The 21,868-nt window shown below is 33.3% G+C and overlaps 1 protein-coding gene and 1 pseudogene across 1 annotated transcript; both read right to left on the reverse strand.

Moving 5' to 3' along the window:
- Positions 1–1,562: 1,562 nt before the first annotated feature.
- LOC120121873 (glutaredoxin-C9-like) lies at positions 1,563–2,119 on the reverse strand. Its single transcript, XM_039141165.1, has one exon. The coding sequence runs from the start codon at positions 2,010–2,012 to the stop codon at positions 1,593–1,595; it is 420 nt and encodes a 139-aa protein (XP_038997096.1). The 5' UTR covers positions 2,013–2,119; the 3' UTR covers positions 1,563–1,592.
- Positions 2,120–11,642: 9,523 nt separating this feature from the next.
- Positions 11,643–17,602, reverse strand: LOC120121914 (annotated as a pseudogene).
- Between the last annotated feature and the right edge of the window lie 4,266 nt (positions 17,603–21,868).

Below are 21,868 nucleotides of genomic sequence, written 5' to 3' on the forward strand. Positions count from 1 at the left end.
TTAAAAATAATTACAATAATATCCCTCTATATATAATTTTTTTTCAATTAAGTCATTGTTTTTATTGAATACAAATAATTTTTTTATTACTTCGGGTCGGGTTTCTAATTTATATATTCGGGTCGGGTTGGGTGAAACTTTATTTTGGTCGGGTCGGGTCTTGGATGGAGGTTCTCTTGTTCTCGGGTCGGGTGGACCAAAAACCCGACTCATGTCCATCCTTAATTGGGATGATTTTTTTATAATTTATTGAAATGAATAATCAATCAATAAAATTAAAATTTAAAATTTTTTAAATTTTTATAATATATTGCTATATGTAATTTATAAAACAAACTAAAATTAAGTAAAAAAAAAAGAATGACAATTCTGTCATTTTAAATTACTGAAATCAAATTCATCTGACATGTCTGCGAACCAAACAAAATATGAAATTGTATTCCAATTTAATTTCCTGCCAACCAAACAGAATATGGAATTAGATTTCAATTCCTTCACAGATTCTAATTCCCTCATAGACATTTCAACGAACCAAACGCCACCTAAGTTTCCCCGCAACAATATAATAAGTTGGAATTGAAACAGTGAATGATTAGAGGAAGTTTATAAAATATCCGAATGGTTTACGTAACATAAAGGCGGATAATAGTTGACTTAGGGAGAGCTTTTCAATTTGCTTCTTAATTAGAGCTCAAGTTTGTTACAGATATGATTGCAGATACAAAGGATTTAAACCTAACACGTGCAGTTTATTGCTTGAACATCATATTAATATTTTAATCAGATTATTTATTTATTGTTGAGGTTGGGGGGATGAGATTTGTTAAACTGAGGAATATCTTTTGTGTAGGAGAATTGATCACAAAAAGAGGCCTCTAGATTTTTACCTACACTTGCTTGGCAACTATACGTGTGTGACTGGTGGCCTGTTGGATGGATAGTAGTATCCCATAATTCACGTGCACAACCGTCGATCCTTTGAATAAGGCCACCTAACCAGGTCTATGTGATGTGATTTAATCTTGTGTTGTGAATATGGAATCAATTAATTTGTTCTCTGCACCCATCCTCGTGCATCCTTAATCAAATTTACAAAGTTTTTTTTATTAAATTACTTTAACGTCATCACAATAACAGCAGCAAAACAAACAAAAACAGACGCATAGTGGAATCTGCAATACAGATACATAGGCCACATCCTTAAAACACTCAAATATTCGATTCTGCAGCATTATCATCAGCTTCAATTCTGCATAAATTAGGTGAAAAAATATGGTGGTTGATTGCTTGGTTTTATTCGATTTCTGGTTAATTTTTTGAAAGATCAAACAACTCGAATCTTGAAAGACTTTCCTAGTTCAGGTTTCCCTTATGGAAATCCATATCCATAATCCTTCATCCCCAAACAAAACATAACGACAAAAATGAAAAACCCCAAAAATAATTTTATCCTACATCTTTTTTTTTAATTTAAAAAAAGGTAACTCGGCATGAAGTTTACATCAATTTGAGTTCACCCGAAAGAACTCTTTTATATGAAGGAATGTATAAATCGTGAAAGAGAAGTCCTTTGTCTCTGTCACAAGTTCTTCTCATAGCCATAAAGCACCAGCTTCTTTCAAAATAGGGACCAATTCACCTGTAATATGCGTAGACATGATCCTATCCAAACCGCCAAACAACTTCCCCCCCACGAATACAGCCGGGAATTGAATCCCACCACTGTTGATTATCGATAGTTCATTAAGCACGGCCTCTTCCTTCCCTTCGTCGACTTCGCAGACCGCCGGATTCACCCCAAGCCCTAGTAGCAGCCTGTTCACGACATGGCACATGCAGCAACCACGTCTACCGAAAACTATCACCGCATTCTCTAACACCAATTTCGTTACGCTAGTACCGCTACCGTTGGTAACCAATCGACGACCCCCGTCATTAACAGCGCCTTCAAGGAAATTGTGAAGCCGCGAACGGGCAGCCATCTGTGATTTATAAGGAATTGCTTCTTGCATGGAATATAATATATATGAATTGGAAAGGGGGAAGCGGAGATTTTGGTGTTGTTATGAGAGTATATAAATGGGGAGAGGACTCAAACGTCAACGCCAGTAACGCAATCTGGTACGTCAAGGGGGCGAGGGTGATGTTGGCGTACGTCACCGCTCTTGGTAAACGGATTCCAAGCAAATTGAGAAGTTCCCATATTGAACGTGACATTTCCTTTTATCTTTTACACTGCGTGTCTAGCAAAAAAACCATGACCAAATACATTGATTTCTCGATGGCAATCACACCTTCGCTTCGCTCGATGCAAAAATACCATCTACACAAATATTAAATTTATTCAAAAACTTATTATTTATATAATTTATTTGATAAAATTGATTTAAAAAAATTAAATAATAAAATAATTACATTTATTTATATACTATCATTTATATTTCAAACATAAATTAAACTCTAAAATACGAGCCCAACTTTTTCGATCACTAATAATTTAATGGATTAATGGTAGAAAATAATAATGACTTTGAAATTAAACTCTAAACCTTAAACTAATTTTTTTTTATCGAGGACGTTTCAAGGAAAGGGAAATTTAATGCATAATTACATTTTTTAATTGAAAGGTTACCGCGGTGTCCAAGTCTTCAAGTCAACAATCAGCATAAAAAAAATTACCATACAAATATCTAAACATCATTACTTAATTTATTACGTACTACAGATGGTCCAACATAAAAAGAATTACCATACAAATATATAATGAATTAATTTACCTACTACAGATGGTCCAATTTACTAGCTATATCTACGTCAGCATAAATACAAAATTTATCATGGCGTCACAGTTTAAATCAAAAAGAAAAATTTATTACATAAATCCTTCTCAATGTATCAGCATTTTTATAAAATTATATATATATATCAATCATGAATCCATCCAATAAATTAGTCTTATTAATATATTAAATGATAAATATAACATATTAAACATTAGATGATAAAATAATGCTCAAGTTAATGCGGGAGTTCTCAAAGCACAATGTTGGAGGTGTCAAAGGGATAAAATATGACGTGAAATAAGAAATAAATAAATTGTGTTGGTCGGATAGGCTGAATGACAAATGCAGCAATGTGTTAGTGGCGTGATGGACTCGTTGGACGGCATCTGGTGTTGGTGTGGATAACATTAAAGATCCACCTAATGGTCATCTGATGTAAGACCTGTCCCCTTCCCACACGTGTAAGATCTGGTCATTTCATGATATTCGATAATGCAGATGGGACCCGACCTGATGTGGATATTAATTTATTTCATTATTCAAAATAATAACAAGTTTGTAGTTGGAAATTGAAAACTACCACCGTATATTTCTAATTTTTTCCCCAGATTTATAATGTTTTTAGTTGTCAACCACGTGATTCATGGCCTGCATCGAGATTTATTTCATTATTTTTATATGATTTTAAACTATTTGGTATACAAATTAGACGAGAAATTTAATTTTCGAATCGGTATAAATGGCTTCTATTATTGATTTTATTAGGTAAATAACTCTAATACGTAAGTATTGTTTATATTGATATTGTAATTGTTGCTTGTTGACGGAAGAATAAGAGATTATTTGCAAAGGAAAACGTAATTAAGATTAATATTTAAAAGATTTAGGGGTTGTTTGTTTACTTCAGAATGATTAAGTGCTGAATGATTTAGAGGCTCTGTATGAATTAACTCTGAATGTGACATACTGTTTAATAATAGCTCTGAATAATTCAGAATATACTTTGATGCTGAATCATTCAACACTGAATCATTCAGAGATGAGAAACAAACACGCTCTAAATTATTCCATTCATAGTCAAACAAACAACCCCTTACTTTTTTACTCCGACGGAATGGAAGGGTATATTCCATTCTTTTGTTTATGCGTACTTATATCTTTGATGACTAATTGAGCTGATCATAATTCAACAACATTAAACTATGATTCATGGGCTGATGACATTGGCATATTTGGAAATTAAGCTTCATGTCTGCTAGTTAATCAAATTTAATATTCCTCAAATTGTTAATGTTTCTTTTATTTAATAATTAAGGATTATGGGAGGTTGTTTTGTCCCCCTTAAAGAAAATACTGTTCTTAGTCCTATTAATGATAAAGCAAGACTAAAGTTGGGGTAAAGAATCACTCACTCTCGATGATATTATTAATTAAAGTAATTAAATAAAAAATGAACTTCAATTTATTTGATATTATTATTATTATTATTATAATATATTAGAAGTTATAGTATTATGATTTGAGAGGTTATAGATAATTTAATAACAAAATGATTTTTTTTATTAATTTGAGTAAGTACAATATAATATATTTCAAAGATAATTCTTAATCTTTTGATATTAAACAATCACATCCTTGATATTTCTAATGCTCGAACCTAAATCTTCAATGGATAACATCAATTCTTTTATCATCTACGTCAGTTGGATTCATGCAATAACAAAATGAAAATTGAATCCAAAGGAAATTTAGTTTAAAAAATAAAAAGGCGGGTCCATCCACACTATGAATGGAGGGCGGTAACGAAGTGGTTTTTTCTTGCCCAATAATCAAACAAGATATGAGTAGAGATCAGAACAGAAGCTTCGGTTTTCAATTTATTCAACCAAACCAATGTAGCTGTCAAATGTTCACAGCTGCCAGCGCACATATATACACCGACAAATCTGGGTTTGACTGTTTCTCCCACGATTCCCCTTTGCTTTAAATATATGAACAGTGTTATTTAAGATATTAACACAACAAAACCACTATTATATCATTTACTATAAGATGGAATAAGAATTTCATATTGTATTCTTTAATGTTAAGTTGTCTGACTATAAATCATTCTAATAACATTATAGAATAATACCCCAAGCATAAAGGTTGGTACAGGGCTGTAAACAAGATATAATTGTAACACCCTAACCCGTACCCGACCCGGATACGAGTCTGAATTGTCACATTGACTTTTCAAAACATTTACTTCGACAAAATATAATAAAAATTCAGTTCGACATTTTCAATAAACTAAATAATTTCTATTGTATAAAACATATGGTTTTACAAAACTTATCAGAGCATATCCGACACCAATCTTTTATCTTACATGCCAACTACATTTCATAAAATAAAATACATATAATTCAAGATTTTTTTGATCTGAACTACAGGAAGGAGATGCTGACCTGACATGATTATCTTCGATCCCTTTTTCCTCTTCTCGGAACCTACGTGTGAAACATTCACACACTAAGTCGATGACTTAGTGAGGCATAAAACGTATAATAGAACTCTAACGCATGATCATGCATGAACAATTTCTACTAACATATTATATACAAACATAATACACATATATATACACCTATCATTTCCATACTAATTCCTACTATGCACATTTCATATATTTATTCTAAATTGTCTAACACATTATTCACCAGTACATAAATACATATATATCCACTTTATACCAACTCATATATTCTTTTATAAAACATTTACCTATATACACATATCATCATTTACAAATTTATCATACTCTTATACTATTATCATTTATATCTCTTATCTCTTTATTCCTATGTTCTCTTACATTCATATTATATATCTCATAACAGATTCTAATATCATTATATAAGTCATTTATATTCATTCACATAAACATTAACATACATTCATGTGTATCATGTAACAGATGCAATCACCCATAACACACATATATCATATTATACAATTCATATCACACATCATATGTATATATTACATACGTTGTATTCAAAGTTATCTTTTCATTAGCCCATGTACACATGTGAGAACTATAGATATGTGAGTCTATAGAGGTTGTGCACTAATGTTGTCACCAAAGCTCGTATAAATGCACCGAAGTGCCACGTAGAATTGCACCGTAGTACCGCGTAGAAATGCACCTAAGTTCCATATAAGGTTGTCCCTAAGGACCACGTATAAAATTCCTTAAGAATCATATACATATGCCAAGGATCAAGTATGTGTTTCAAAAGACCTCACACATGTTCCAAAGAATACATATATGTCCCGAAGGACCGCGTAGACCATCGACTCTTGGCATGCCAACTATACCTCTAGCTCTCGTGACACATAACATGGGCACTAATATTTATGTTATTACACATTCAAATATACACACATAGTCTCATTATTACATTTTTATAAGATCACACGTAGTCAAGTAGTTCATTTCCATATAAATCACACATACACTTAGATCACTTGCACGTAGAACATCTTCATAAAACTCACATATCACATAGCTTATAACTTGTTATTATATCTTCTCATAACATATTATCTTATAGCTTTATGTCATATCATTCTCCCCACTTAATTTCACCTAATTCATAGTCATGTGGCTTATCTTATATACCTATATTCACATACCTTATAATTACCTAGTTTACTCCATTTCACACATAGTCACATATTCACAAAATTTACTTACACATAGATCATTTCTATACCTAAATCATATAACACCTAAATCTTCCTCATAAAGTTATACTATATATATTCATATAATCTCATATTATCCTATAAGTAAATACTTATCTTGTCTCACTTTTCCATTTATTCTCATAATTATTTATACCATAACATATAAGTTATATCACATATCTAATATTGTTTGTATACTAAGTTAATATATTTATTTAGTTTAATTTTACATAACTCCTATACCATAGTTTTCTTTAAGTATACTTCTTCTCTATAACACTTATATTATAGTTTGGTATCATCATTTATACTCAATTCCCTTCTGTAACACCCTGAACTGATACTCGACCCGGATTCGAGTCCGAGGTGTCACATTGACTTTCAAAAACATTTATTTGTATAAAATAGTGAGTAATTTAAAACTTTTATACATGTAACTTATTTAAAAGATTTCCAGAACTATTCAGAGCTTAAATGTTTTTACAAAACCGATCAGAGCATATACAATTCAAAACATTAATTACATGCCAACTATTTTCAATGTACAGAATACATCTAATTCAAAACATCTTTTCTGATCTGATCTTCGGTAAGAAGTAACTGACCTGTCTTGCTCCACTTTGCTCTTTACTCTTATCACTCCTGTAACCTACGTGTGAAACAATCACACGCTAGGTCTATGACTTAGTGAGGCAAATAAACATATAATATAAAATATAGCTTGTAATCATGCATGAACAATTACTGCTATCACTCATACCCTTATTCATGTAACAAATCCCTATAACATCTATGCAATATATCATTACATGTAAGAACATATACACACACATATACTCATCACCCATCATTTCCATCATTAGCCTTATTTCGTTATCAATATTATTATCGCTTATATCACTTAATACATATCCTCTTATACCTAGCCTTTCAACCAACATTTGACTCATTTAATCATACAATCCACATATCATCATATAAATCATATAATATCATTCATAGAACAAAATCATACAAGTCATATGTACTATATGTTTGTTGTTATTTCTTTATTAGCCCATGTACACATGTGAGATAAATAGATATGTGAGTCTATAGAGGTTGTGCACTAATGTTGTCACCACAGCTCGTATAAATGCACTGAAGTGCCACGTATAATTGCACCGTAGTGCCGCGTAGAAATGCACCTAAGTGCCATATAAGGTTGTCCCTAAGGACCACGTAGAAAATTCCTTAAGAATCATATACATATGCCAAGGATCAAGTATGTGTCTCAAAAGACCTCACATATGTTCCAAAGAATACATATATATCCCGAAGGACCGCGTAGACCCTCGACTCTTGGCATGCCAATTATACCCCTAGCTCTCATGACACATAACATGGACATTGTCATTTGTCATTTCACATATTCATATATACATATAGTTCACTTACGCGTAGAACATTTTAATGTAATTCACATTTACATGTCACATAGCTTACATACTTTGTCACGTAGTCACATAGATCCATGTCATATAACATATATCCAAAGTGCATATAATCATGTATATCGTATCATCCCTTTATATTCAAGTTTCCTAATTGATATAATATTCCCATTTCATTCTATAATTCAATCTTATTTAGTTCCCCTAACTCTCATTAAATCAAAAAGCTCTATTATACTAATTCTCATAATGGATCATACCACTATGTACTTGTCCAACTCATGTTTCCATTATGCATATACTGTTACACATGTTTACCTAGTTCTTATCACTTCTCATGAACTCACTTTCATCATATTTTCCCATTATTACATATTTTATCTCATAACCATGTATTTACATAGTCTTATATTTCATTATCATATGACTTATATTTGTTCTCCTATGACTCTTTATAAACATCTATTTTCATTTCCATACATCTTTTTGACTTATCTTCTATATTCCTATAATTTCATAACTTATTTTATATTCTCTCATTAACACTTAGTAGTGTTTTTTTTTCATAAACCACATAGCACATACAAAAACATATCAATTCATATAATCAAACATACATACACTTCATATGGTTAACATACTTATAATCAAGACTTAATGAGCTATTACTATAGAAAATAGACTTATCACAAGTCCAATTTCCATATAATCTTATAAAAATAAGATGCACTCACATTGGCCTCACTAAGTTCCAATCCACTTTTATGATTTCCCCTCTTTCGATCGAATCTTAACTCGATAATCGTTCTGGAACTTGTTCATGTTCGATATCTACATAATCATACATTGATACATATTAGTATCCCATTGATATACTTTAATCTATCATTTCTTAGACCAAAAGAAATGTCTATTTCAATTTCCCCTTGAAGTGCATCGATACATTCTATAGTGCATCGATGCATTCTTTAACATGTGCATCGATGCACTACCCATGCATCGATACACAAATCACCTTCGATGTTTTCATTTTAAGGGGGTGCATCGATGCAGTCCTTATGCATCGATGCACTAATTGCATTCGATGTTTCCATTTTTAATGGGTGCATTGATGCACTTCCTGTGCATCGATACACACTGAACAATTTTTGGAAATACCCTTGATGCATCGGTATACATTGAATGTGCATCGATGCACATAGCCCATAATTCATTGCCCGAAAATCCACTATTTTTAGCTTAATAACTTCATATATCATCCCCTTTCTTAATCTTAACTTACATACTCATATCCAAACTCATTTATATTCATTAATCACCTCTTTAACATCAAAATCCTATTCTCCATATGTAATTCAAGAATTACACTAAATTTTCAACATGTTCCAAATTCAATTATATTGCTTCTAACTTCTTAATTAGACCCTTGACAAGTCAAATTCATCCTTATAACTTCAAAAACCTTTTTATCATAAAAGTTTATTTATAAACTCTTAATAGAAATTCTTTTCTAATTCTCTCTTCTTGGTGTTTTAAACTTATATAAACTTTCCTTAAGCTTATATAACCCCCAAAGACTCAAATCCAACTTAAAAATTCAAAAAACCAACAGCTAAATCAAACTTACCTTTTCTCTTGGCTTCCACGTGAAGAAGAAGAAGAAAGGAGAAGAAGAGAACTCTAGAGAAATCTCTCCCTTTCCACGTGGTCCCCTTTTCTTATAAAGGAAGAATAAAAATATTACTTGTCAATTGACCATTTTACCCTTTAATTCATTTCATAATTAGTAAATAACCTTCATCATATATTTGTAATAAATCGTTAAACTAATCCATGGTTCTAATCTAGTCACCAAATTCTAAAACTTTACAATTTGATCACTAACCCGGTATCGAGGATGTTACACCTTCACTAATATATTATTCTCATATTACTCTATAGTATAATCTTATTTAACTCATCACCCTTCTCATGTAGTCATATAAATATATTATAATGATTCTTATAATTGATCACATATACTATGTAACATGGATGGTCACCTATCATATAACCTATTTCACATTCTCATATAATCATATAGATCATTCATATTAGTTCCTATAACTTATCACACTACATGTATTCATACAAATCATTTTGCACATGATGTAATCACATATACTCAAATCAAACATATGCATATGATAATAAATTCATTCATTCTAATATAGGAAATAGACTCGTCGCAAGTCTTATTTCCATTAAACATCATAAACTAACTTGTATGCACTCACCTGGCCTCACTAGTTAATATCGATCTCTCATCTTTCCCTTGATCGATCTTACTTGTCAAATGTTCTGGAATTTGTTTAGACTCAATATATACATAAATATAATTTCCAAGACGATTATTAGAAGCCTAAACCTTATAATTTGATACTAATAACTTAAATTAATTTATTGAACTATAATTTACTTTTTCCTTTAGGGGGTATCGATACCTTCTTAAGGTATCGGTACCCTCATTGCATTTTGTTAGTTTTTTCATTCAAGAGGTTATCAGTACCTAACTGGGGTATCGATACCCTCATTACATTATGTGATTATTTTCATTTGAGAGGGTATCGATACCTGTTGAATGGGTACCGATACCCCTAGCCCAAAAATCATATTTTCAGCACGAAAATTACTTCATTTCATCTCAAACACTTCATATTTCAACCCCTTTTGTATCCTTAACTTGTATAAACTTACTTAAACCAATTAATTTTCATTCAATACATCTTTAACTTAAAAATCCACCACTCCACATAGCATTCAAGAATCATACCAAATTTTTTATATGGTCTAAATCCAATTCTATCACTCCAAATCTCTTAATTCAACTATTGACAAGTCAAATTTAACTTCAAATTCTACTTATCAACTCTTTTCCAAAATTTCATTAAAAAACTACAAATCTTTAATCTCCCATAACTCTTTTATTCTTTGTTTAAAAGCTAACTTAAGCATTCCTTAAGCTTTTCTATCATCTAATGATCATAACCAATCTTAAATTCAGCTAAATATCAACCAACAAGAAATCTTACCTTTGCTCTTTGCTTTCATGCGTGAAGAAGAAAGGAGAAGAAGAGAACTCTAGAAACTGGAACCTTGTCTCCCTTCATTTCCACGTGTTATATCCTATATAAAGGAGGAAATAAAATCTTTCTTATAAAATTACTATTATACCCTTCAACATTTCCATAATTATCATCCAATCCAATAAGAAATTATTCCTATTTAAGTCATTGAACTTTTAACTTGTTTCAAAATCGAGCACATAGTTTTCAAAATTTGTAATTTAGTCACTAACCCTGATTTGGGATATTACAATAATAAACACAACTCATGGAGAATAATTACAATTCTTCAAATTTAGGTTAGAAAATCAGTTGACTTATAATGATTTTTGGGATAAAATCTAGATACTTGTAAACTGCTCACAATACAAACTCACAAAATATTACTGTTAATGGAAAAATAAAGCTTTTAGATGTTAATCTTCACAAACCACCACATAAAGAACAACCTCAACCTTTCTCCCTCGAAATAAGTAGACCTAATAAAGTTACAACTTTTAAATCGCATCATATTCATCATGCTCTAGCTACAGGTTCAAAACCCATGTATACAGAATTCCTTGTTGGTGGGTCTACAACCACTCTATTTCATCACAAAACTACATTGCAACAACGAAAAGCATATCTCTAACAACATAGAGGTTGTTTACTTTGGTATAATTGCTTTTAACTGCGTTTGTCACCGCTGGAGGTCGTGTGTTAAACCGTTCTCCTATACTTGGTAAGAAAGCTCCGTGCCCAATGATGAGGTTGCTTGCACCATCTTGTCCATCTTGTCCTTCTTAGTACTATCATGCCCTCTCTCTGTCAAGGAGAAACCGAGAAGTTTGCAGCTGCTTTTACATGAGGTAACTAATTCTTGACTCGTCCTAAATGTTGGTCGAGCCACCAGGGTTTGAGAATCACCAAGCTGGACATCATCCATCGAATGGCCAAATGAATACATACTTCAAAGATCCCTCTATGGGAACCATGTTTACCAGTTGAAGAAATCAATAAATTTCCACCATATGTTTCAGGAGCATGAAAAGAACTTCGTTTGTTAACTCCTTGCTCCTTTTTCAGGCTAATGAAGTTATGAATAGGATTGAAATTTGAAAATGGATTGCTTGCATGTTGGAACTTTAGCACTAAAGATGGTGAGGACACTTGTGCAGATGGTCTTACTTGACCAAGAGTATTATAACTCTGCATCAAAGACAACAATCCACCTCTTATTCTTTCATGATCATGAGATATACATAAATCAGAGAAGATAGGGGAGAATTGGGAATCAAAGAGGAAGGGTTAGGGATTTTATATGAAGATTTGGGGATTTTTACTTACTCTGCACGTGAGGAGGCCAAAAGTAATTACAAGGGGATTAACATGGATCAGGTGGATTGTGAATATGCCAAGAATGAGAAACACAATATCAGCAGTGACCGTTGAGGTTGTTAGCAAAGAAAAACAGCTGGCAAATCCATGGATTCAGTACATGTAAATAAATAAAACAGAGTACTGCCATATAATGTTTATCTTATGTAATCAATGAATGAAAAGTTTATTTCCTAAAATCTATTCTTCTCTTCTTCGTCTCCCTCTTCTATTTTTTTCTAATCGCACCAGGGTCACAACAATTGGTATCAGAGCCATCGGTTCCCGGCAACTTGCAACAAAGAACCAAAGCATGACAAACTTCATTAATATTTTTGCAATTTAGAGGCAACTTGATGATCTCACCAAGATGATAAAACATACAACGGCTAAATCAACTCCTCCAAAAATGGTGAGAGGCATAGAATGCTTGCATAACTAATTTAGAGACGAAAATGAACACAACCCAAAGATCGGTGGAGCATATCTTCTAGATTCTAGCTAGTACAAAGAGTGAGCAAAACAAAAGTAGAGGGGTGATGGTAATGTATCTCAGGTGTTCGACAAAATGCAAGAAAAACAAGCTGAGCCATTCTTTATTGAATTATCCAATCTTTTTGATGGTCAAGATCCTACAGAAATAGAAACTGAGCAGAAACAAGCAACAGAAAATGAAATAAAGACTACTATAATAGATGATGCTTACGGTAAGAACATCTACCCTGTCTATACACTTGAAGAAGCTTGATTTATGCCCAAAACTGAGTTAGAAAACATTGATCCATCAGTTAAATGTTATGTTGAATCCCAATAATGGTGATATGATACTTCACTGCAGAGGGCATAAAATATTTGAGAAAATGTTAGAGCTTCAGCATTGCGTAAATCATAGCAGTGGTGATAAACTTCTCGGTCGTGGTGCTGAAAAATTCAGCAAATGTGAGTCTAAAGGGGGTACACATCCACTGGTTAAATTAATACCAAAGTCCGAAGTCTTACCTCTACATGGATAGAACAAAAATTTGGGAGGAGCTAAATTTGAAACAGAGACTTCTTCAAAATCAAATGCAGTTTCCAGAAGAGTTGAGAAGAGAATATTCACTTATTATGATATCGGATGGAGGATGAACTATTATCAATCGAAGAATGTTGTTGCTAATGTTAACACTTTCGCTAACTACCGCCCTACAAAATTATCTATTGGCCCTCCTCACCCGGATCTTATTGTGGAAACATCTTCTTTATCGACAATGCAGCCACCTGAGCCCACATATGATATAAGAATCTAAGATGATTTTGGAAGTTCAAAGGCTTTGTCATTCTTGCATATTGAGACTTTGGTTTATGCTTGTCAGAGATATCTGCAGCACCTGCCAAGTTGTGCCAGGGTAGGATTCTTTGCTGGAGATGGAGCTGGTGTCGGTAAAGGTCGAATAATTACAGGGTTAATATGGGAGAATTGGCACCATGCAAGGAGGAAAGTAATATGGATTTGAAGTTCGATGCGAGAAGAGACTTGGATGATGTTGAAGCACCATTAGAGGTTAAAATGAAGGATATGTATAAAAGAGCAGCAAAGCTTTGAGTGTAATTGATGTCAGCAAGTACTTTTCATAGTAATGATAAACCTAATCCTAATCAGTTATGGAGAATGTATTGGTCAAGTCATCAGCGTTTTTTTAGATAGATATGTATGTCAGCTAAGGTGTCTTATACGGTGAGGCTTGCTAAACAAGCACTAATGGAAGATAAGTGTGTAGTTATAGGCCTTCAGAGTATTGGGGAGGCTACCTTGCTTGCTCTAGCCTCTTTGTTCGAGCAATTACTTGAGGCAGAGCGAGTTTTTGAACTTATAAAAGTGAGTTTAGGGAATCTTCTAGAATAAGTTATTAATTAAGATTTATTTGAGACTATGAATATTGATGCTGACAATCATGGCTTCAAGGAGCCAAGTGATTTATCTTAAGAATTTGGGGAAACAAATCAAATTGGTACCAAGTGGGTGCTTACATTGGAAAGGGAATTTCTCGGAAAAGGTGAGTTTTGCATGCAAATTTTTTTCACAAAGACTGAACAAAATGGAATGCACATCATTGTAAGGAAGAAATTATTTGATCCTTGGGGACAAGGATCATTTCTAGGGAAGGGGAATGTCATAATTATATGGGAAGTCAACAAAGAAAGCAACAATAATCAGTTAATAAAACAACAAATTTTGAATCTGAAATTTTTTCGTAAGACTCAAGCAAGGCTAAATTTTTTTTGCTAAAATAAAATTGACAAACAAAGGTATAAAGACAGAGGACATAATTTACCTGAATTTTCGGTTTTACCATCAAACCTCACTTGCTCTTCTAAAAGGATTAAGGCTGGCAATAAGAGTCTATGATACCTACATCGTTTTACATTGCATGAGGTTAGTAGCATATAACTTGTTATATGAGTCCTTGAAGGTGCAAACAATGAATTATGATAGTTTGTTGAAAAAGGAATTTAAAGATCAATGCATTACCTCATTGGAGCCTTTCAAGTTTGGACAGAAAGGACAGTTGAAAGTCCAATCTGCTATGAAGTTTGACAAACATAGGGGGAAGAAGTACAATCTGCTGCAGTGGAAGAACTTAAGGTTGGAAAATGTCATTTGGGTAAACTATATTGTGCTTAAGGAACAATTATTAGGTTTTGATCCTTGGGAACAAAGATCCTTTCATGGAATGGGGTATTGTCATGATCATGAGAGATACAGAAATCGGAGAAGATGGGAGGAGAATTGGGGATCGAATAGGAAATGTTAGGGATTGTATATGAAGATTTGGGGATTTTTACTTACCCTGCACGTGAGGAGGCCATAAGTAATTAGAAGGGGACTAGGATGGATCATATGGATTATAAACATGCCCAGAATGAGAAGCCCAATATCAGCAGTGAACGTTGAGGTTATTAGCCAAGGACAACAACTGGCAAATCCATGGATCTGGTATATGTAAACAAATAAAACAGAGTACTGCCATAGAATGTTTATCTTATGTAATCAATGAATGAAAAGTTTATTTCCTAAAATCTATTCTTCTCTTCTTCGTCTCTCTCTCTTCTATTATTCTTCGTCTATTTTTCTTCTCTAATAGCACCATGGTCACAACATGTTCCTGTAAACTGAGTTGCATCAGGGACACCAAGATTGGCATTTTCTCTATTGTCATCTGCAGTTGTACATCTTCTAAACCAAGGGTTTACAAAAAAAATTTGACCTTGCAAGATCTTATGCAATCTAAAAGATTCCTCAAAGTCTACACCTTTATAGGATATATCAGGATTCACCAGTGTGTCTCTACTAACATTTCATATTGCGGTAATAGTAGAACCATTATAAAAGGGAAAGCATTAGCACCATCATGACAAGTGTTAAAACCCAAAATTTTTTGATCTTGCAAGACCTTCTAGAACCCCAAAGATTCCCCAAAGTCTGATGCTCTAATTCCATCTGTTGTCAAGGACTATGTCAAACAACGTTGCATAACACATGAAAGAGAATTAGCTATGCATAGGAGTCTACCAGGAATGACAAATTCAGGTTTCCCTGAAGGCATCCCAACCCTGTTCCTTTTAGAACCAGGAGAGAGGAAGTTGTTAGAACTAGATAATGATGGTTCAATTTCCCAGCGAGAAACCCTGTTATGCCTTTCGGTGTCAATATCATCCCACCTTACCTGCAAAATAAGTGGCAAAAAACTACTAGCTCAACTTTCTAGTAATTATTTTTATAAAATCATAAACTAATGAGGAGATATTCAAAACATCGTGTAACAAAGACAACTAATTAGCTAGAACAAACCAAAGCATCGAAAACAATCATGTGAAATTCCACATGCGAATGAACTGAAAACATTATTTTTAAATTCCAAAGTACAAGCACCTTACAGATATGCAAACCATAATAATTTGGCACTAAGAGTGGTCGCAGCATTTCCCTGAGCAAAACGGGTGCACCAAACAATACCACATTTTTTATTGTTCATTCTGCTTAAAGCATGGTCTAGGCTGCATGAAGAAGGGGTAATTATTAATTACCCAATAAGTATTTTGCAGGATAAAGCAGTAATTATTAATTACCCAATAAGTATTTTGCAGGATAAAGCAGTATTGCTTGACACTGCTCCTAAACTAATGTAGACTGACACTCTCTACAGATTTTAAGCAAAAAGCAGGAACTCTACGTGAACTAACAGAATAAATATTGAAGTGGAACAGTATCCTTTCAGATATATATCAGCTTAACTTCAAGGATGGACAGATAAATAATTAAGAGAATTTTCATGTCTGTAAATACTATAGTCGAGTGAACCCTTTCCTATAATAGTAACCTTAAGGCCTAACAGGAACTTTATTACGACTTATAACAATATTATAAGTTGATAGCAGTAAAGCATACTTCAATATGAACTTGCACAATATTTTAACATGTATAAATTATAAACAATGACTGCAGCAATACCAGCAGGCATCTCCATTTTGAACCAGACCATCTAACAGGGTCCATATCACTAATTTCAGTTACAACCCCTGTGTATATGGAAAAAGTAAAGTTCAATTAAGAGCCTGATAGCTTGGTAGTGTAGGTATTTCATCACTTCTTTAGGGAAAAGATCATCTGATTTAATAACTTAAAAGTTGCAGGTTCAAACCGATCAGACCTTCCTTTTGCTGCATCTTCAGTTTCAAACCGCATCTTGAATCTCATTCCAACAGGAAAAAAATGATCAAGACTCTTCCAGAACTTATGCACCGGTATTATGATCTCTGATGAACTGGCCCTGCAAGATATCAACAAGAAATCTTAGTTTTTTGATCACATCATGGAAGTTACTGTAGAGAATAACCGAGAAAGCAAGAGAACAAGTAGAACATGCAAGTTTCAACAAACAAAAAACTTGAAAGTACAGTAAACACAAATTGATCATAAGCACTAGATCATCAATAATATATAGCGGGCATAGGTATTTTTTAACCATTGTTGATGATCATACACGAATGACATGGGTATACTTACTTCGACTTCAGAACAATTCCTTCATTGTTCTTAAGCGAATTCTTTCAATCCATTGGAGTTGTTCATCAAAGTTCGTGCGTTAATACACCTCAACAAAATGGTGTAGCCGAACGCAAACATCAACATATTCTTAATGTTGCTCATGCTCTAAAATTTCAATCCTATGTTCCTACCAAATTTTGGGGAGAGTGCATTTTAGCTGCCTGTTATATAATAAATAGATTACTTACAGTGGTTCTTGAATGGAAATCACCTTTCGAAATGTTGCATGGGAAAATTCCAAATTTGTCTCATCTTAAGGTTTTTGGATGCTTGTGTTATGCCACGGTTACAAATTATCATGATAAGTTTACAGCCAAAGCAATTCCATCAGTGTTTATGGGGTATTCATCTGTGCAAAAGGGATACATTTTGTTTAATATTCAGTCCAAGCAGTTTTTGTTAACCGATCGAGATGTCGTTTTTCATGAAACTATTTATCCTTTCCAATCTCCTGCTAAAACATCACCTTTGTTTCCTCTTACTTCTTTGCCTACTAATGTTGATCATGAGTTTCTTCATCTACCTGTTATTACTCCTGACCCTGTTCATACTACTGTCCCAATATTGGATAATTTTCTTGTTGAGGAATCTATTGTTCAGCCAACTACTCCGCTCCCTGATCAACTTACTGTTCAACCTAGTGTTCAACCTACCGATCAATCTATAGTGGCTGTTCCGTCTCGTGATCAGCCCCTTAGGAAGTCAACTCGCGTGTGTAGACCACCTACATTGTTATCAGACTTTGTTTATCAATCCTCTTTTTCTGCTTCATTGCCACTAGGTACGCATTCTATTTCAAATTGCATCTCGTATCTTCATTTACCTTTACATACTTAAGCTTTTGTTGTTGCCTTATCTTCGATTGCTGAACCTAAAACTTACCGTGAAGCTGTTACTGATGAACGATGGGTAGACGCCATGAAACTGGAGGTTCAAGCTTTGGAGGCCAATGGCATATGGCAGGTGGTTCCCTTGCTGCCCCATAAAAAGCCGATCAGTTGCAAGTGGTGTATAGAGTGAAATATAACTCTGATGATTCGATTGAACAGTTTACAGCCCGATTAGTTTCTAAAGGGTATAGTCAACGCGAAGGTATCGATTTTCATGATACATTTTCTCATGTGGCTAAACATGTTACAGTTCGTACTGTCATTGCTTTGGCAGCTATGTTCAATTGGTCATTGTTTCAAATGGACGTCTTCAATGCGTTTCTTCAGGGGGATCTTCATGAAGAAGTTTACATGACTCTTCCTGAAGGATTTCGCAACCAGGGGAGACTCGGGTGTGTCGGTTGCGCAAATCTTTGTACAACCTTTGTATGGTTTGAAGCAGGCTTTAACAAAACATAACGAAATGTTATAAACATGCATAGAAATAAAGAATGAAAACCTTATAGAAATGCGGAGAGAAGTGCTTGAGAATTACCAAGGGAGGGAAGCAATCCTCAGCAGCACGGCAAGGAACTGAGAAGCCTCTGTGACTACTTGTGTCAGAAGCCGTAAGAGTCTTGCAGAACATGTGGGGTGTGGTCGACTTGATATCTGCTTCGACGGCATCCTCTTCACCATCCACATCTGTGCAGACCGTGCTCCCTTCTTTAAACTTCTGCTCAATTTGCTACAGATGACATTTTTTTGAATAAAACTAAAATTTGGAGGTAACTAGAAAAAGGAACAATGAACAAGTACATTAACCTAGATAATCACAAACCACAGTTATGAATTAAGTTCAACTTGTGTCATTATCCCATCTCCTATAGTTTAAAGAAAATGAAACCTCTAACCAGAGCAGCTTGGTTCATACTGATTATAACCGTCCAATGGTTCCTATTTCTATAAGAAACCATTAATTAAACAAATAAGAAACTAGAATAAAGCCAACCTCATTTTCAGGAACCAGTGAAACTTGAGCGTAAACTTCATCTGTAGCACCCTCAGCCTGCCAACAAAATTAAACATTTCATACCAAACTCACATTTTTAACACACACACTATAACACTCTCCATTGTCGCCCTGGACCTTATTGGGAAAACAAGTGAAAATATGAGAACATAAAAAGATTATTTTTAGTATTTTTATTAAAATTATTTTGGAAATTTGAAAAATACTAAAACATGAGATCTAGAAACAGAAAATAAAAAATAAAAATTATTTTCTAGAACCAAACATATCCTAAGGATTCGTTTGTTTCTGAAAAATATATACTATTTATTATTTTTTTACAAAATAAAAAAAAGTTGAAGAAAACTTGTTTGGTTGTAAAGTTAAAAAAATAATTTTTGAAAAATAAAAAAGTGAAAATATGAAAACATAAAAAATATGATTTTAATATTTTTATTACAATTATTTTGAAAATTTGAACAAAAAGGAAAACAAAATATCTATATTATTAACTTAATTTACACAAATTCAAGTCCTTCTAACAATATCTTCTTGACTATGATACCTAAAACTTTCAAATTTTTATAAAAAAAACAATGTGATCCCTGAACTTATTTTACGCTCAATATGATCCTTAAATTGATTTTTTTAATAATTTAATTATGTAGTATTTTTATATTTAATGTATCGAATATATTCATAATTGTTTATATTTTATATTTTAAATTAAAATAATTTATTAATTTTTCTAAAAAAATTAAATAAGTCCTCAAACTTAGCAAAAAAAAATCAATTAAGTCCATCTATCACTTTTATCGTTCATTATGTACCATCACAACAACATCTTTAACTGTCACATCAACATAAATAAGTAACTCACTACCCATTAAAGCTCTAATCCAATAAAAATTATGATATTTAATTATTTATTGTGTGTGAGTAATTAGATATATATAAAATATAATATATGCATCGAATAAGTTATATTAAGTCACAAAATATAAAATTAAAGAAATATTTTTTAAATTAAATTTTATATTCGGATCTTAATAAGTTATATTAAGTCACTATTTTAGGTATCCGAAATTTTTGGATATCAGAATTTTCGGAAACATTCCGATATCCTAATTTGTACACCCCTAATTGCAAGCGTTGTCCTGTTCTTATAATTAAGGGAATCGGATTGTGTGCAACTCATGTTGAATCTTAATCTTGAAGTCATGGATCCCCTTTAAGGATTATTCTGTTGAATCAGGTGGGAAATGTGAAGAAGTCTGTAGTAGCTTGAAAGGAGAATGGTAGTACAGCAAGTGCGATGAATTAATGGAACTCCCAGATTTGCCTCAACCAGATAGATTCAACGAGTATATTGCAGAAGACAACTATGACTATTGAATCGGAATCAGATAGACAAATGTTTCAACAACACGTTTATTTAATTGGTGGTTGTAGGCAGCAAGATGAGGAGTTGGATGAGCTTAGCGTTAGTGTTGAGAGAACGGGAGGTTTGGGCTTACACACAGAAAACTTAAGCACAGGTGAGACCGTGGATCTTATTCATGAATGGATTGTTACTCTATTTGATAAGTTCTGTTCAATATCAGTGTAGGATCTATATAAACTATTTCATATGCTAAGACTTTGGTGTTAAAGGAGAAAACAATAGACAAGTAGGATACTGAGATGAACATCACAACAAACCGACTGAATTTTGTTCAGGTGATTCTTTTTAATGTGGAACCGTAGATATAAAAACAATCCTATCTACAATCTGAAAACGATATGTATAGGCTTTTATGCTTACGTAATTACATTTAAAGTTAAGTTGAATTTGCTACCCGTTAATCACAATGCTGTCTTGAACTATTAGTTTGATGAAAAATTCATATCTTTCATTATTATATTCTTTCCGGTTTTCCTCAATCTGGAGGAAAGGCTTAATCTTCTGATAAGGGTTTAAAATAATGAGACGAAAATGTAATAGCGTCCGCTATTTCGCGATAGTGTCACCGTCCGAATCCGAAATCCGGGAAAATAACGATGGGCAACGGATTCACGTCAAAATCGGTCGATCACGTCTGCAATCTAACGGGTAACAAGGAATAGCGTCGATAACGGGATACTATTACCATTATATACCGTTAATGTGAAGAGAAAAAAATTTGAATCAAAAGTTTTTTTTGTTTAAAAAGATGAAAGGTTTCGGGGAGGGGGAGTTGAGAGAGTGGAGAGAGTTTTGTAGAGAGTTTTACCGTGAGATTAGAGAGAGCTTTACAGTGAGAGTAGAGAGCTTTGCCAAGGGAGGAGGGGTTGAGAGACCGGAGAGAGATTGCCGTGGGGAAGAGATTGGAGAGAACTTTGAAGTTTGGGAAGAGACTAGAGGAGAAGATAAGAATTGAAGTTGCAGGTGCAACATTCTTTTCTTTTTTGAATTCCCCCCCCCCCTTCAATTTCTCTCTTCCCAGCTTATGTTACAAAAACGAGTAA

Source organism: Hibiscus syriacus, unplaced genomic scaffold, assembly GCF_006381635.1.
Source record: "Hibiscus syriacus cultivar Baekdansim isolate YM2019G1 unplaced genomic scaffold, ASM638163v2 tig00110383_pilon, whole genome shotgun sequence".
Classification (NCBI taxonomy): domain Eukaryota; kingdom Viridiplantae; phylum Streptophyta; class Magnoliopsida; order Malvales; family Malvaceae; genus Hibiscus; species Hibiscus syriacus.